This window comes from Copadichromis virginalis, linkage group LG9, assembly GCF_057382275.1.
Source record: "Copadichromis virginalis isolate Kocher_CV1m ecotype Utaka linkage group LG9, C_Virginalis_male_GT1.1, whole genome shotgun sequence".
NCBI lineage: Eukaryota > Metazoa > Chordata > Actinopteri > Cichliformes > Cichlidae > Copadichromis > Copadichromis virginalis.
In genome coordinates, this window is record NC_140626.1 from 10,955,888 (window position 1) to 10,975,111 (window position 19,224).

At 41.4% G+C, this 19,224-nt stretch overlaps 1 protein-coding gene across 2 annotated transcripts in view; it reads left to right on the forward strand.

Annotated features, from left to right (window-relative positions):
• The first annotated feature begins 646 nt into the window (after window positions 1–646).
• The window catches only part of mmp16a (matrix metallopeptidase 16a (membrane-inserted)), a 77,692-nt gene continuing 59,114 nt past the window's right edge, over window positions 647–19,224 (forward strand). For both annotated transcript variants that reach the window (XM_085467726.1, XM_085467728.1), the window contains exon 1: window positions 647–1,158. In XM_085467726.1, coding sequence (XP_085323852.1) covers window positions 1,033–1,158 — 126 coding nt within the window. In that variant the 5' untranslated portion in view covers window positions 647–1,032. The remainder of the gene's footprint in view (window positions 1,159–19,224) is intronic.

Sequence of the window (19,224 nt, forward strand, 5' to 3'; positions counted from 1 at the left end):
CACACAGGAGATATCGGAGTAGGATTACACACCCACACTGAGGGTGGTGGTTGAACACTGAGCCTGTCATCGCCCTCTATTGGCAAAGGAGGGTTTAAAACATGGATACAGAAATCCCATACGCATGGGCACAGGAGCACATTACATGTAGCTTGGCTGTGGCTGATAGAAATCATAAAAATAAGAATGTAAATCTAAATATACATAGCAGTATAGGGAGAAGGTATTAAAAACGATATAAAAACCATGTAAACATTTTATTATTTTTAAAATATATTTAACTTGCACTTTTATGCTACTCAGTTTAATATTTACATCATAAAAGCTTATGGGGCATTTATGAACAGTCACAATTTTCTACTCGTCTCAAGTTATGAAATAAAGTTGGTTATATTAGCACAATAATAAGCTGTCCCTGCTTGTTGCCATGTGAAAAATGCCATGGAGCCAAATACGGAAGCCTGCGTGTTTATTTACCCAAAGAGAAGAACAATAGCAGAATACGCTGAGTGGGAAAATAGCGCTTCTTACGTTTGTGTCAAACTGCACTGGCAGGATGAGGACTGTTATGTTTTTATCTGGGATTTTGATGAGGATGGGGATGGGAGGGGGCGCTCGTGCCAGTGTGCACATGCGCATTCGGTGGGAAACACGATTGAAAACGGGCAGCTATGCCGCGCGGTGCAGAAAACGGGCTGGACGCGTCCGCTTGGAACAACGGCCGGTGTACCGGAGGACTGACCCGGGGACTGTGGGACCAGGAGGCGCCTGAGAGGCGTTAACAGCGATTCTTTCCCCGGGGATAACCTCCTCCCGAAACCGCGGCGAAAGCAGCGGGTGCAAGGGCTCGACGAATCCGCTCCTTCGCCCATTTCACTCCCCCGTCCTCTGCTTTCGGCACCGCAAGAGAGACAGCGAGACATCAGCGATGTTGCTGCCAAATGTGTAGGATTTATTCCCGCTGCCCATTTCTCTGTGTCGCCTGTAAATAAAACTGAGCGCAGACAATAAGCTCCAACAGCGGGTGTCACTATGGTTTTATTGGCGCTCCGCAGTAGGAGATGTCTTAATAGCTGCTGTATGGGGACGTTATGCTTGCAGTTGTTGCTGTGGATTTTATGTGCCGTGAACGGAGAGGAGCAGTCTTTCAGTGTAGAGGTAAGAGGACTGATTTGTTGACATCCAAGAGATTTTCCCGCACAACAACAGCTTCACGGTTTTTGTTAAATTAAACTGTGTTATTTTTATCCTCATTTAAAAGAATGATAATAATAATAAAGTGTTAGAGTTGCTCTGTAACTCCAGTCCCTTGTGCTGATGTTTCACCGACCACAACAACAGAGCCTTTGTGAGATGCCCAGCTGGGTTGTAGTTCTACCCAGTTCGTTAGCCGCTTTTAGACAGTTTCCCAAGGAATGTGCATTTCTGAATGGAAGTGCAGGTATTGTTAGAGGGTTTCAAAGCTTTATTTCCCTCCCCAGCTTGTGCTTGTTTGTGTTCTCAGAGTGCTGAAACATTGAATTTTGGATTGAAACAAAATGTGGGCTACCTTAATGTAAAAAAACAAACAAAAAAAACCACACACAAACAAAATAACATTTCCACTCTTATCTAGGTATGTAAACAATGCATAACCCTATGATTTTAAAAACTGAGCCAGCATGAGCAACGATGTCAGAAGTCAATGGGCAGACATTCAGAGTGGGTATGTGCGAGATTATTGTGTTTTAGTGGTTTTACTGCATTCGCATACCCCGTGTCTGCAAAAACAAACAAAAAAACAAACAAACTCAGGTCTAAGGCTTCACTCTGCAGGAAGGAGATCTTATGGGGTCACAGAGAACAATGTGGGCAGCCAGATGAGAATTTAACAAAGCAGGGAAGGTTCCTTCACAAAGGCAGCTTGTATTCTGAAACGACCGCCCGGCTTAATGGGTAGTTGAACGTCTTCAGGCTACAAGTGTTGTGCCAATGAACTCTGAGACTCAGACTTTTAAAAAGAATCTCTCCAACTTCTGCTAGTGTTTCTTTCAAGATGGTGTGCAACTTAATCTGTGGCTTTTGCCGTGCACGTCTGCCCCTTTTACATCCAGAGAAGGCTGTGACACTGCGCTCAGCAGCCCCTTTCCTGTCTGTCTCTCTCACACATGCACACACATGCAAACAGGAGCCGCTGCACAGGATCATCCTGGCATGTGTACTGACAGTGACTCGAGTCCCACATCCACATTTCCACATGATTTGCAAGCTGGGCATGCCAGAGGCAGAGAGGCAGCACTGACCTGATCTCTGGTAAAAAAATAAAAATAATAATAATAACCCGTGCTGCTCGGTACCATTTAACCTGGTGAAAAACGCATTATTAGCGTTAACATCATCGTTCTCTCGCAGAGCGTTCCCTTCTCCCACGTCGTCCACCTCCACTTGAATCTTATTATCCACCTCCAGCCCTTGCATCTGTTGTTTCTTTGTGTCACTGAATTGTGAATGTGCTCAGCGGTCGTGGCTCTCTTTTTCTTTTTTGTCTTTTTTCAAAGTCTCTCAACTTTAATAAGTCATTCTCAGGAAGCCAAATGGTCTGGAGCTGATTAACTTTGACAACCTACAAATAAATGCAACAGCACCAGTGTGCATATTAATGCAAAGTACCTCAAGATGAGCCCCTGCTGTGCCTGTCAGGTAAAGATGCCAGCGAGCTCACAAGCGTGCTTACAGTAGTTTGATATCTATGATTTCTGTGTTTTCATGCACGTGTGGAGGACTGAAAAAGCCTCCACACGTTCTCATTCATTTGCTAGTGAAAAGTGGGCTTTCTGCTGTAATGCGAGACATTTTCTGGTCCCTAATTTAGCTGTCGTCTTTGTCACAAATGAGACGAGAGAGGCGTCGAGGCTGCCGAAAGTTGCACTCTGCTATGCACAACAACAACAAGTTTGATTTAAGCATCAGGTGGGCTTTAAACTGACAAGTTGCTTCAATTGGGAATGCCCGGCATGGGAGAAAAGAGCAATGAATGAGGCTTAAAGAAAAACCCCCAAAAGAAAGTGTTTAATTTGATCCTAAGGGGTATTCAAAGAAAAGCAAAGTCACAGTAAAGCACATGCTGTGCAGTCCCACTCCAGGCTGGTAGAATTTGGCTGCAGTTTCGCAATCTTTCTAAACAGTTTCTGTTTGGAGACTGCTGCTTTCACTGGAGCCACTCGCTCAGCTGTTAGGGCTGTGTTTACTCCTACACCAAGTGTTCTAGAGAGTAGACACAGATGAGTATTTCCTCTAATTAACAGGTGTGGTTTGAGGTGGGAGGTCATCCTGAGCCTGCCCTGTGATTACTGGTCAGACTGCGGTCTTTTAGAAAACCTCACCCTTTTGGATGGAGCCTTTGCTGCCGACCTTCCTGGATTTGTCTTCACAGACAAAGTGGCTGTAATGCTGTCATTCCCCCACTTGTTTCTCCTGTTTCCTCTTGCTTTGGATGACATTTTCACAGGAAGGACAGCCTGTCACTCGGTGATAAGAGTAATTAATAGGAACGTGTAACACACTTCAGCACTATACATGGCTACTGCAGAAAGATTTCTGAAAGCTCTTCAGCTTTCGTCCATTCGATTGTCTCCCCTGAAGTAATTCTCTCTGCAAATTGGACAGCGCCATTAACAATGGCTCAGGCTTGACTTAATTTTGTTTATCTCCTTGTGAGTATTATTTTCTGTTTCAGTCCAGATTGATTTTACATGGATGAGCCAACGTTTTTTGTGCGACAGCCAATAAAGTAAGTGCTTTCTCTGCGAGGCGTCATACTGTAGGTGGGCCTTGCAGGCAGTTGATTTATCTCAGGTTATTTTTATCATTAGCTCTTACATAATTCAGAGTAATTAAAACAGAGAGATTTCCCCCCTATCCCTGTTTGACAATATCAGACAGTTAGAGGGAGAAATGTAACTTAATATTTTATAAGCGTTTTCTCCACTTAGTGTCACAAATGCAGAGACATGCCGAGCTGTGCTCGGCCACGCTCCAAGTTTGTCTGAAGTAGAGATGCACAGATCGATGGGCCAGTCGGCTGTTTTCAGCTGATTGGCCATGATGGATGACTGGCTGATCAGCCTCTGGTGTATCTGATTTCATGCTGATCTTCTAACACACATACCAAAATGTAACTACACTGGAGATACTCATTTCAAGGAAATGTATGATTCCATTTTACACTGTTATACTTCCAAGATCACCTCCTACCCTTAAACCCCCCTTAAATGACTATGTATAGTTGTGGTACTCTTGTCTTCTGCTAGCTGTACCTGACACAGTTTGGCCTTGAAATAATTTTCCTTCCTTTTCTTTCCTAAAGTTGAAAGTAGCTGTCTGTATAGTCTCACAGATGTTTCATCAATCTGTCACTTCGCAGTTAATCGTGTATTCTTCTTCTGTTCTGTTGTTTAATAGTGGTCGGTAAATAAAGCCTCTATATGCTTTACCACTACCTTTTAGTGGCAGTGCTTAGCATGCTACCAGGTAAAGTAAATGTATATCATTTAAACAAAAAATAGTTGCATAAAGTAGCTAGTTTTCTTACAACTCGATGCTTATTCAGATAATCAAAAATCATCTTAGCTAGGGATACACCAATACCGATACTGGTATCGGGTATCGGGGCCGATACTGTAAAATGTGTGTGTACTCATACTCGTAAAAGTTAACCGATACCATGAACCGATACTAACTTATTTCGTTAATCAGAGGGTGGCTTGTCATTTTTGTTGTAGTTTTTTAGATTGGCCACTAGGGGGACATCCTGCGTTAAACAGGCACAGGGTTAGACGAGTCAGACTGGCAGCTCCAGATAAAAAAAGAGAAACTGGAGGCTGCTGTAGCTAGGCTAAACAAAATGTCAGCAGTGTGGACTGGGAACAGCCAACTTTAACTCAGGTTTTGGAAAAGCGATGAAAAATGTCAAGAGAAAATCCACGGGCAGTTAAAATAACAGAGGCTCTGACTCATTTTATCGCTCTGGATGACCAGCCAATGCCAGTCGTGGAAAACATAGGATTCTTCTCAGCATACCCGAGCTGCGATATGAAATTCCCAGCCGCCCACACATCAGGGAGATAATGGTGCCAAAACTTTCTAAAGAGGTAAAGACAAGCAGTGTGTGCGCGATGTCAGTCCTCGGTTTAACGGCAGAGTGGACTGATGATCCACGGGCAGATGGGGAGTTCGTCAATGCCAAATACTTTCGTTATTTTGTTTGTTTGTTTACAATATGGACACTCTGCAACAACTTTAAAGTTTATTTTATTCTCAAACCTAATTTGTATTTATTTTATTCCAAACAGAAGTGTTTATTTATTATTCCGAAAGCTCGAGACAGTGCCAATAGTTCAGTGATATTTTGTTAAATTTCAATGTGGAGACTCTGCAATAATTTAACAGAAGTGCTTATTTGTCACTTGAAATTTTTTTGTGGTCATTTTTATTAATATATTATTTATCGGCAGAGAATAAAATAAAACCTGTCTTCCAATTCATTGCATTTGTGTGTGTGTGTGTGTGTGTGGTAGAAGTATCGGTTTTTGTACTCTGTATTGGCAAGTACTCAGATCCAAGTATCGGTATTGTATTGGTTTGAAAAAATTGGTATCGTTGCATCCCTAATGTTAGCAACATGGCATGCAAGCCCCTGAGCCAACTTTAACATGGTATGCTGGAAGATATATCCATGACACAAAGTGCAGTATCTAAAAGGACTTTGTCTGGGTTCCTTATAATGCTAATGCTAACGTTGAAGCCAGAAGTTTGCCAGTGTAGCATGTGTTGATTCCTAATTTTCTTTGCTAATCTACATATTTTTGTTATTTAACCACTGTGAGATTAATAATCTGTTTAGTTTCACAGTACATTTTCAGTTGAATTATACTGTACAATAAAGCTGTAATATGGAGCACTACAAATAGTCACTCATTTATTATGTACATAACATAAGTTTCCACTGGAGAAGCCTTACAAAGATGATTATGTGTCCTGTCAGTTACAGGAAGAAAAGCAGAATTTTGCCGAAACACTGGAACAACTTTAAGAGAAAAGTGTGTCTGAAACATTTCCTAAGTGTTTGTTTTTCCTCTGGAATTTGAATACTTTGAATATGTTTATATGAATATAAATATGTTATTATGTTATAAAAACATGACCATATACATTTCCATCTGTGTCCAAAGATGGCCGAATCACTCAAAATGTTAATTGTATTGCTTGCAGGTATTTCTGTGATCTGTGATTTACATTTGAGATTCTCTTGGAGCACAACAACACCGATGTGCACCCACTAAAGCCTCGTGAGCGTCACGCTGCCTTGGTTACACTCAGTGTTTCACTGGGAGGCATCAGGTGCAGAGCTGCGCTCTGAGTGTTTGAAGTGTTTGAATCATGCCACTGTGCAACTAGAGACAAAGACAAGTTGCTTAGTCAAAGATAATTTACTGTAAAACAAAGACAGCGCAAAGTTGTACTCCCATCTGTTAACACATCCTTTCTCAGATGGATGAATGAATTAATAAAAGGTGGTTTGGCTAGACTCTGCTGACTGTCGGCTGTGATTATTAACTCCAACCAAGAGTTCTGTCAGCTCGCTCTGTTTGCTCACCTGTTAGTGAGGAATCGCGAAAGAGCCGATCATCATCAATCATAAGGCAGAACCGAACTTTGATCTTTTGTTGCACAGTAATGGACCGGCCATAAGTGTAAAACAGAAGCATACACTTTACATCTTTGTAACAAATATAAACGCTTGTTAGCTTAGCATAATTGAAAAATGAAGATGGCTTGCTTTGTTCTGTCCAAAACTATAAATGCATCAATCAGCATCAATAAACATCTGTATTTACATGTATATTAATTATCCTACAAACTTGAACTGGAATGTATTGTTATACCTAGAGCTGGGCGATATAAGATTTTTTCATATCACGATATGTTTTTTTCATTTCAGGCGATAACGATATCTATCACGATATAAGCCAAATAACTATATTTGTAAGATTTAAATGTGCCGTTGCTCACAAGTAAAATGTGAAATAATCAGCAGCTTGTTTTTATTTAAATATTTATTTCCCATAATAAGTTCAACAGGGTAGATGTACTTAAGGAACATGAGACTTTTTCAGATAAATAAAGGCAAATATTGCAAACTACACAAAAGGCAGCCGCTAAAGCGTTTAAGTTTCAAAATAGAACAAACGAAACAGACTAAATTGTCAATTCCACTTAGAAACAAAATATTAATTCTAAAAATAAATCTTAGTTCGTTTTACAGAAGAACAGACAAAACTGACTAACTTTTGTCAATATCAAATAAACTGAGAACTAAAAGGAAATTCTCAATCTCTCCTTGTTGTATAGCTGAGCTTTTCAAACAGTTTTAACAGTTACTTTAGTCTGACAAAAGCCAAATGACGAATTAGCGCTTCCAGTCAGAGACTGAGGCTACGTCCACACGTACACGGGTATTTTTGAAAACGGAGATTTTCCGTTTCCGTTTTAAAAAATAATCCCGTCCACACATAAAGGCAGAAATGAAGGAAAACGCTGCTATGAACATGCCAAAGCAGCAGGTGGCGCTAGATTCCTAACCGTGGGAAAAAGTAAACAAAGCTGGGGCATAGAAGCAGAACAGAGTCGTATGTGTGGAGGGACAGTAACTGTGTGTATATGTAAGCATTTAAACACTGCAGAGAGTAGAATTAACAGTAACAGTATTGTAGAAATTCATTTCACTGAAACAATAACGTGGCGCACAGTGTGACGTCAAAAAATGCGCACACCTTTGACGCTGCGTTTTCTCCTGTTTTCTAGTCCACACGTAAATGCAAAAACGGAGTTTTCAAAAATCTTCGTTTTCAGTGACCAAAAACGCCGTTTACGTGTGGACGAAAGGTGCAAACGCATAGAAAAATCTGCGTTTTCAAAAATACCCGGGTACGTGTGGACGTAGCGCATGCACCAGTTTATTGTATTTCCAGACTTGCTTTCGGCACAATTTACAGTGCACGCTACTGTTTTTTGTCAGACTTGAAATAGCCGAAATACCTTCACACTACGGAACTTCTATGGCTCTTCCGTTCGACAATCTCTCCGGCATTGGAATCATCATCAGTTTTCTCTTCGGTCACGCTCGGTTGATTTTTCTAGTCGGCGCACTCATTTCCTCCATTACCCGGGCGGTACGGTGGCTGGCTGCTTCCCAAACAAATACACATGTGCGGCTTGGCACTTGTGCTGTACGTAACAAGTCACGTGACGTGACGCTGCGGCTGTGATTGGTTCGGCTCTGCGCTACGTAATTTGGATTGGCTGTTCTTTTTTTTTTTTAAGTGGACAAGAGCGGCGAGGTCTATCGCGATAGTTTAATTTTTCTATGGAGAAAAAGTTATATCGCGATACATATCGTTATCGTTCTATCGCCCAGCTCTAGTTATACCTATGCAGTGATTAAATTTTTTTTAATACCAACTTGCTAGTTTAACATTTAACTACATGGCTGTTCTGAATCAGCTTCAAATTCAGGTCAGACTACATGAATTGAGCCTGATTATGACCTGCAACAAACAAAGTAGGGTGTTGCTTTGCATCAGGAATGAAAGTGCAACTTGATCATTTTGTATTTCATAGTGTGTCACAGCAACTGAAAGTCAGAGCTGCAATCAGAGGAAGTAGCTTCTTACAAGTTTTCAGAGTCTTCGATGGCAGTTCCTTCAAGTCTGTGACTGAACTGACCGATGTGGTGATTGGCATTGGTATTGGAGCTGAAATTGAGCACATCCAGTGTCACTTTGTTTTCTGCAAATCTCTAGCTAGAGTCTCCTTCCTGATGACCATCGCACGTGTCCTCAAAGACAGCGCGCACAGAAGGTCACAGAAAGGAAAGATTTTCAGATACACATCCCCCCCCCCCTAATTATAAAGGGCAAAAATGTTGTGCAGTCTGGGCTAGGCATTATGCTAATCAAAGCTTATTGTCTTCTGTATTTAGCGTAATTTTTAAATGGTCACAAAACAAGAATGGGATGAGAAGTTCTCATCCAACTGTGGCAACAAAATCATGCTTGACAAACTATCCCTTGAGTAAGTTTACAATAATTAAATAAACTATTACTGTGTTATATTCTTTACATAGCTATGTAGGCAGTGTAGCTGCTTTCAGCACTGGGCTAAAGCCAAGCTCAAGTGCTGCCCAGTGCAAACTACTCAGTGCTGTTGTCACTGTGTGAGGAATGGGAGAGCTTCATCCCCACATCTCAGCTCATGTTACCAGTTGGCATGCTCAGCCCCTGAGTGGCATCTGAATAATGGAAAACAATTGATGCGAACGTGTGTGGATGACACACCATGTGCCTGTGTGTCCTGCAGGTCATAGAGAGAATTTATGTTTTAATATAACATCATACACTAGAAAACAGTGTTAACAGACCTCATTTGCTATTTTTGGTGATAATCGTTCACTGTGTGTTTTTTTTTTTTTTTTCTTTTTTTTTCTTTTTTTATTTCCCAGAAATTGCTTGGCACTCAAACAGTGTGCTTAGTACTTTGGTGTGTTTTTCCTTGAATTTACAGTTAATGAAGACTGAATGTTTCTATACTTTCCCTGCGCCACGGTGGTTATCAGCACTGATATTAACAACTTAACTACACAGTTCTCCAAAATAGCCCCCAATTGAAAATGCATCACGTCCTTTTGCGGCACAGGCTTCGTGTTCCATCAGTGACTGGGCTGGCTATTCCTTAACAATTTATCTTTAACAAAGTCAATATTAAATTGTTGCTTTTGTTTCCCTGCAGCCGTATTTTCCTCCTACATACAGTACACTTAGTGTGCATGAGCTCACCTCCTGTGTCTGAGTGCACGCAGGCATATTTATGAGTGTATTTATATTGGTGCGCTTCGCCCTCGTTTCTCACTGAGGAATCATATGGATTACACACACACACACACACACACACACACACACACACACACACACACACACACACACACACACACCATTTCTTGACGTCATTTGGCTTTGGTAAGAGAGCAGATTTGTGAGCCACTGGGGTGTCTGTGTCAGTCTGTTCACCCAATCCTGGAGAAATACAACAACACCTGCACAGACGTAAATGATTCATAATCATGCACACGTACACAAGCAGACACACACACACACGCACGCACACCTGACTTTCTCTGAGCAGCCACTTGTTATTATATTTTGTTCAGAATTTTTCCCTGCATGTCAGTCTCCTTCTTTCTAAGACACGTCTTTGGTCACAGCTTACTGAGCTGTTAAATCTTTAATGTCACTAACAACAGCAACATTAGATGATGCCAATGGGGCATCACGTGTAAGTCTGTCAATTAGGCTTTTGACAAACGCTCAGGGGTGTGTTGGGGTGTGTGTGTACATATAAACGTACGCATAGTTTTGTGAGTCATGACAACTGTTTCAATCTGTTCCTGCGTGCATGTAATCACATTTCACTGTGTTTAAATTAGCGATTGGGCTTCATCGCAGAAATTAATGTACTTTGAAACCTGAATATCAAACAGCCTCATGGAGGTTTTTGTCTTTTAGGATTGATGTCATACTGCAGCTCCTGTCACATGCCATAATCTTGATGTTTCTTGCTGTCATTTTTCATTATCTTAAGTCATTAAAATACTTTGACAAGCTCCCAAAAGATTATCCACTTAAAGCCCGCTGTTCTGATCAGTATGTATGATCAGACTCTGACATTTTTCCATGACATTTTTGTGACATTTCATCCTAATGGGGCCACTGAGAGGGTGGACATGGCATGCATAAAGCCATTGTGTGTTTGTGTGCGTGTGTGTGTAGGCACTAGGGGCTAAATGTGCTGCAGCGCCCTGCTGCAGTCATCGCATCGCATTGGGGTCATGAGGTGCAGACGATGGTTTTGGTTTCATTAAAAGTCAGGTTGATTCTTTTTTCCCTCGTTTAAATTTTACAGTATGAATTTCAGTACGGCACTTTGAATCATGTGGGTATGTGGTTATTTGTGTGGGCAGGAAAAGGCTGCGGTTGCCTTGACGACCCTGGCATACTCGCAGTGGTCCGGCATGTAACCGATGAATAATTCAGGGCGGTCAGAGGTGGCAGGCTTCCCCAGAAGGCTGGGATCTTGTTCCCACAAGTCACCTGTGCTGAGAGATGATCACTTCTAGCAGCTCTGCTCCAACTTGCAGCACAGATTGAGCCACTTCATACCATCATCACTGGGTATACTCACAGGACATTTTGATGTAATGTCTCTACTCTGCTAAATGTTTATTAATGAATCAAGTGGCTGGATGTGCTCAACAGTAATGCTTGGGCACAGGCTTTCTTAACAGTTGCAGCTGAAATCATTTTTAAAAAAGTACATTCATTCTCCTTTTTAAAGTGTAGAGTAATTGGTCAGCGTGTTATTTGTAGTGTAGAAAAGGCTCTGGGCAAGGTCTTCCAATACTGTTTTTCTGTCCTAGCAGGGAGCTAATTGTATTCTGTCAGCATGCCGGGGTGTAAATCATTCACATTAGACGAGCAGAATAGAAAATAGAAGGGCTTTCAGTGTCTGAGGCCACAACTGACAGGTGCTGCCCTTTAACAGGTTGTATTTCTGTCTCGGCAACAATTTAACTGACACACAGAGTTCCATTCTGCTAATGCAGCTACCTATTTGTGAAAAGGCGGGTTGGCCATTTCTTGACAGCTAGATCTCAGTTTGATCACAGTTTCGACATGTGGACCTCCTGAATAATTAAAGACTAGTTCAGCCACCAGAAAAATTGTTTAATTATAAAATCTAATTTAAAAATAGCACTACCACATTTTAAAAAGTATCTTCAAGCTGAGGCATACTCTGTGTCTATCCATGGGCCAGACAGAGGTGAAGGCTTTTAAGTTCTGTTCACACAGACTGGTTGGAGACTAGCTGACGACCACTGGTTGCAACAAGAGAAAAATGAATATTCTCTCACTAGTTGCAAATGGTTCATGGCAGCTGCTGTGAATTTGACTGCTAGAGCCTCGATTATGCAGGCCTAGAGATTGGTCAGCAATGCTATGGTAACCACCTGTCGCTAGGAAAAAAAAAAGTGACTGATTGACAAGTGGTTGGTGAAGGTTGCTGCCAGCCGCTAGCAGGAAATTAGTGGCAAAGCGATATTGGGTGTAATACCTAAATTCTCCTTACAGTTTCTTTGACTGTTAGCAGGTGGCTACGATTGCCATTTCTTTGCATAGAAGACTGCAGACTGAAAACTATAACCCCAAACTGGAAACCGAGACCACTTGTCTTCAAAGTAAAAGTTGCACTTTTTGAAATGTGTTGATTGTGTTGATGTGTTGACCTCCAGAGTAAAGTTGTGCCTCAGAGATCTGAGGCACAACTTTACTCTGGAGGTAGATATTCTCCATTGGCAGGAGGGTGCAGACCGGTCTCTAGGCCTGTGTAATGAAGGCTAAACACATAATCAGAGAACAGTAGTTATATCCAGTAACAGCTGTTTTCCACGAGTAACTTTTAGTAACCATTTCTCTGCAACTCTCACTCCCATGTGGACACACTTGATGAGCACAATCACTCAGCTAAATTCTAATGCGCTTGTGCACTTTATTAATGCTTAATAACAACATTTTCACAGCTACTGATCATAAAATAAAATTACTAAATGTTTCTTCGTGGTATGTTCTAGATGGATGTCATGCTTGTATCACCAAATAGTAAAAGTAAGTGACCAAGGAAATGCGTTACTTAGCCTACAGAAAAAAAGATAAAATTAATATAAGTGATGTCCCACCGCATTGTAAGAAATGCTCAGCACTTTCTTGCTTCGATTAACATATTCTGGCTCTATCACTGTCTGTATATAATAGAATATCATTTCTTATAAATCTCCAGCAACAGCATGTGCGCTCAGCCTGACAAAGCTCAATTAAAATATGATGAACAGTTGATCTCTTCTGTTCCATCATGCCTGTGAAATTTCTCACAAGCTTGTAAACAAACTCTCTGGCGTTCGCTGAGGGTCTGTTACAAGCCTGCTCCAAGTAGGAGTGTAATTCAGAGATTTGCAGACAGGCTGAGAAAATGTTGCTGTCCCTTTATCACAGGGACTAAGGTTGAGAAGCAGAAAAACCTACAGAAAGTTAGAATACCATGAAATCCACGTGGGCCATATCTGTAAATTGTTCATGAGACAAAATCAACAACAACAAAAACAATTGTATTGCACACTAACTGTAGCTATTCTACAGCCCTCATCCTCTGACTGAAGCTCACAGTGAACAGCTAATGCAAATGTGGTCTCCAACATAGGTCACATGCCGTCTCTGTAACCTGAGGGGACCAAGCCCCTATCAGTTGATCAGTCACAAATGCCAACATCAGCAGCTGCTGTGTGATGGCGGTGTGTTGCCATGACGACCGGGCTTCCTGAGCCACATCTCATCCATAATGGAGTGATCCCGTCGCCTTACAAGGTGGCCTTTTGATGGCACCCATCGGCTAATTAGCCCGCCTTCTGCTCGTTAAGTCACAGGCCAAGTCAGCTCGTTGGAAGGTGGTCTGATGAGACGAAGTTCACCTCAGTTCAGCACTCGTGTCGAACATCTGGATGTCTGAGCCTCTCCTGAATGCTGCCCAAATTCACCTGAGATGGCTTTACTAATGATAATACAAGTTTTAGTCTCTGTTTGAGACAATTCTCTAACTGAAAAGTGTAGTTGAAAGTAGTTGAATGAGAGGCGTAGAGAAACAGGTAAAGGTGTAAAATGGGACAGAAGAGGCTTTTTAGGGCAACTTTGAGGATGGAAATTTGAAACCGTGAGATGTGTGTGTGTGTGTGTGTGTGTGGATTTCTTTTCCTCATAATGTGACAAGGGTGAAAAAGAAATGCACTTACCGTGAAGAAGTGTGCAGGCAGGTTAGGGGAGGCCAGGTTCTTCTCACATCTGAAGCATGAGAGAAATCTACTTCAAAGTAAAGTGAAATCAAGTGTGGAGAACCCAAAAATAGACACTGATGCATTTCAGAGATTTTAGCCTCTGTCAGGGCACTGCTGGTTGACTCCTTATCCTTCCACTTCAAGAGGGACTTGATTTGTGAAGAAGTTTAACCTCATTATAGCGCTTTTGCTGCCTTCTGCTTTCAGGGTGCGCTCAGTTAGAGCGGCACGATTAATCGTTAGAAAATCGCGATCTCAATTCATACTTATGTCCGATCTCATTTCCAAATGACAACGATTTAAAAAAAAGAAAGAAAAAAGACGATGACAATTGTACCACATTTTGATCTGGGACGTAATCTGCATGAAAACAAGCGCTCACAAATGACAAGGGCGGAGCCTTATACCACGTGATAAAGAAGCTGGCTGCTAAAATTGGCAGGGAAAAAAACAACGGAGAGCACGTCAGGGATGACGAGAAAGTGACAGGAGAAAATCCGTCCGGTCAACCACCCAAACATCAATAACGGGAACCGTATACAGCGCTTCCCTATGCACGTCGAACTTCCGCAGGCACAAAGAAATTACGGAGGCTATCACTTATCACCTGACTAAAGATATGGCTCCCATCAACACTGCAAAATGAAGGATTTAGGAAAATGATCAATACCCTAGACAAACGCTACACAGTGCCGTCCCGCAACTATTTTTCTATTGTTGCACTACCTGCTCTATACACGCAGTGTCGAGCAACGATGGAGACGGAATTTCAAGCAGTTCAACATTTTGCGGCAACAACAAAATGTGAGACATTTGTTGTTTTTATGTTTATTTATTGTTTTTATGTTTAGTTTCAACTGTTACGAAGTTGATGTGCAGTTAATAAGTGCAATAAATATTTATACTGGAAAAGAAAATCGTGAGAGAATCGTGATCTCAATTCTAAGCCAAAAAATCGTGATTCTCATTTTATGCAAAATCGTGCAGCCCTACGCTCAGTACTTAAAGAACAATGCTTGGCTGGTTTGGAGTGAGTGCTCAAATTGATCGACCAGGTATGATGATTAATTCCAGTTAGTTTGTGGTGAAAACTGTGAAATTATCACCACAGTGCACCTCTTGAGCTTTGTAACTTGGAGCTGTCACAGCTGGGGCACGAGTGTACGATCGTGCCGGTTTTACATTGTACATACCGGTACATTGGCACCTTAAAGCTGCCAAATCAAACATGCCGAGCTAGCCGTGACGGTGTCCCCTTGTTAAGGGGAGCAGCCATAAGTGGCTTGTTTGCTAAAAGTATCATCTTTTGCCAGGATAAACTTGACTCTGATCAGTCACGAGGTCCAGTCCAATAACCTAAATTAGCTGATTAGCACAGAGTTGTAATAGAGGTGGTAATTAGCTGTACACACCACTTTAAACAGTTTAGTTTAAGACATTTTAACATAGGGATCTAATATGAGAATTGACTTTGTGTTTACGCCCCCTTTGCGCTGATTCTAAAACTGTTAGTTTGATCTCTCTCCAAACAATATTGACCGAACCAGCAGCAAAAGAAGATCCAAACTAAGCTTCACATAAACATTGTCATGGACTCCCTCTTACTTTTGCTGTTTTGCTTCCACCACAATAAAATCACACTTCATGCACAGCTCTCTCTCTCTTTCTCAGTGTACTTCAAGAACAGTTTCCCGTCTATCCCCGAAATATGTTTTCTGCATTATTCGCTTGCTTGTTACGCACAAGACTACCGTTGTTTACAGCGCTGTCGGCCAATGTTTTTTTTTTCCTTTTACTTACTTCCGAAATGAAAACCTAATTTCTGCCATTCAATAAACTTCTGAACAAATTTAAACTTTTTAAAATTATACAAAATGCAAAACACTTAGCCGTGTCTCTAATAAAACCTCTGTAACTTCAGAGGTAATGTTCATAAGTTGATTAATGATTTTCTTTCGTTTTTGATGTACTGCAGAATATTTTTATAAAATTCCAGGCCAGGAAAATCACCATGTTTTTCTGTGATTTATCTTCAGCTACTTTGACACAAAGGCATCTGCTGTGATGCTCACACCTTTGATAAAGTCTCGAAAGTGTCAGCTTCCTTTTTATAGATACAAAAATATGTAAATGTCCTGATCTGAATTATAATATTTCTGACTGTCTGAGGCAAAATTTCCCAGATTCAAATCGAATTGAATCAAATCGAATCGTGGATCGAATCGATTCAGGATCTCGTGAATCTGAATCGAATTGATTCTAGAAATCAGTGACGATACCCAGCCCTACTCCTGAGCTCAGAAGGTAGGGCATGTCAGCTCCTGATCAGAAAGTTGGTGGTCTGATTCCTGGCTCCCCAAGTCTGCATGCCTGGGAAGTTACTAACCCCAAGTTTCTAACCGATGCATCCATTGGATGTGAATGTGTGTGAATGGCAGATAGAAAGCACTTAAAGCATAGAAGAAAGTGCTTGTGTGAATGGGTGAGTGTGGCATGTTGGAGAGTAGGAAAGCTCTATATAAGAATCAATCCATTTACCATTTACTCTCTTTTGGAGACGGCAACAACAGACCTCTAGGGGAACTGGGCTCCTTTTCTTTTTATTAGCTATTTGGACATTTTTAGTCGTAAAAGATATCTTGCTTTGTGCAAAAAATAACAAAAAAATCCAAGTTGAAAGGTGTATTTATCACAATTCAGAACTGTTCCATCAGTGCTCCAAATATTTCTTTGGATTCTTTGTAGCTGCCCTTTCTTGAGCTCCCTTTGCAAACACTAAAAGCGTATGAAGTAAAAAGTGTTGATGCTTTGATCTGGGAGCTGAATTACTGATGTGTTCATGGTTTTACCATCTCCTGCTCATTTGTCCTGGGCTCTATTTCTATCTGCAATCCCTGTGACTACAGAAAGTACGGTTACTGTTCTGTGTCCCTGTTATTACACTGACAAGAAATCCAAATTGCAACTTTATTGAACCAAACCATCTACGTTCACAAGCTCCCTCGTTATCCATTTTGCAGAGAGCAGGACGGGGAAGAATTTCTGTCTTATTGAATAAAGGATGCTGTCGAAGTGGAGCCTCCTGCTCTCAGGAACCCTTGCATCGGCAGAACCCCGGGAACCATAGATCACAAAGGGAAAGAGTAAATCGATGAGGATGAGAAGTGGGCAGCAGCAGAGAGGGAGGATAATGAAAGAAAACAGAAAGAGATAAGGACAGATGGGAGAGTGAAATGTAGAAAAAGTAAAGTGCTCGGCACTGATTCAGCAGAACACGTCTTTAGATCTTCAGTTTTTTCTCTCTCTGATTATAAGATCTCCATCGTGAAGGTTGTAAAAGTCAACTCTGAATGAACGAATGGACATAATACTCACGGTTTATTATAGCTTCAAATTCTGCAATATTGGAAATACTGGAAATAATTTATACTTGTGCTTCCTCCATCTTTAACCTCTCTCCCAACGGAGTCACATAAAGTTTGGCACGATGACGGAATTAAAGATCAAAGCCTTGGATTGAATCTTTGAACGTGTGCAGTTTTAATAAATGTGAGCCTTGAGCTCGTGCTTCTCTTTGATTCCTGCGTTGCAGCGTGTGGATTTTGGTCCTGAAACTGCAACTGTCGCAACTTTTTTTGTTTGACTGTGGAAGTTTCTGGTTTTCCGCGTGAACGACGACACGAGGAAATGCGAGCAAAAGCGGCGGTTTGAGGAAAAGCTTTGAAGTAATCTGAGCTTTTTTTTAAAAACTACAACAAACACAGTTTGGAGTGTTTTTAGCTTAATGAATGAGACTCTATGAAAACCATCCTGGTGATGTCAAAGCGACGTATCAAGAGTATAAGTTCTAAAAAGAAGTGAGGCTGCGTTTTGAAGCGGATGTCCAGAGATTAGAGGAAGTGGACATGAACCAATAGCCCTTATTTTGGTTATTCTGCCAAACGTTGTAGTAGCAGAGACACAATGACCGAAATGACTCAGCTGACTGTTTTTGCTGTCAATGCGGAAATTTTCATTGGAATTACCGGCCGCCCTCTGCTGCTATATTCATCCTTTTGTGCTGTCGTGCTGTTTCCCCACGGTGGTGTACATAAAGAACCGGTATGACAGCTACACCCTCCACATCCTGCCACCATGTTTCATTCTCATATGGGACGTCGAACAACCCTTCACCCCTCCTGCGCGCTCGAACTGGCACCATCCAATATCCCCTCAATGTTTGAGTGGTAGACAGCGACAGCCGCAATAACTCAAAGCACAAACACATCACTTAGTTCTTGCATCCCAAAAAAAAAGCGAGTTTTCTTTGCAGCCTTTAATTTACATAATCGTCACGTAGCTCTGTAAACATCGATGACATCCGCACACCAAGTGTTGGTCACAAATTGACAGTTTCTTTAAGTTCATGAACATCTCAGTTTCAGAAGTAAATATTTCCTCTGGGAAAACGAATACACTGGCCTCCCTAGCCTCTTTTTATCTCAGGAGGAAATATATGCCCAAAATTTTTCAAAACCCATCCAGCCAATTGAAGCTGGCGTCGAATTAAAATATCTCTCTGCTGATGAAATCAGGTTTTACAGTAGTCTCTTAGAACTGCAGAAGAAAAAGAAAAAGCGTTCTGCTACAAATATGCAGTGCCACGTCTGAACTTGTGTGCTTTTCATCTGTATCGTCTATTTTTTCCCTTTCCTCTCTCCCTTTTCCCTCTGAAAGCACTAGGGCAGTGGTTATAGGACAGAGCCAAAGTTTGGTTACCAAAGGGAAAAAAAAAAAGAGGAGATGAGAGGGAGGCATAGAGATGATTACAGGACAAGAAGAATTAAAGCAGACATTGGAAGGAAAAGAGAGTGCCATGAGGTGGAGAAGATGTGGGCATAGAAAGAGAAGAGAAGAGAAGATCTTACAGTGTTTGGTACTCGTGAAGTCTGCTGGGAAACGCAATGGAGTAACTGTAACAAGTGGCTTGATGTGTAGTCAGATTTGCAGATTTATTTATTCATTTATTTTAACTAAAGTTGAATCTAGTAAATCTGACACACATTGTAATGTTATCACCCACCCACTCACAGCGAGAGGGGGACGAGGAGAGTGCGGCTGCAGGATGGGCACGAAAAGCACCAAAGCGTGCAGTAAAGAAAGGGAAGAAAGAAAATACACAAAGAGAGGTTTGGGGTTTACAGGCAGGTACTTGGAAGTGTGAATCATGACACAGGTGTAACATTTTGGCATCTGCCAAAGTGATGAGAGTG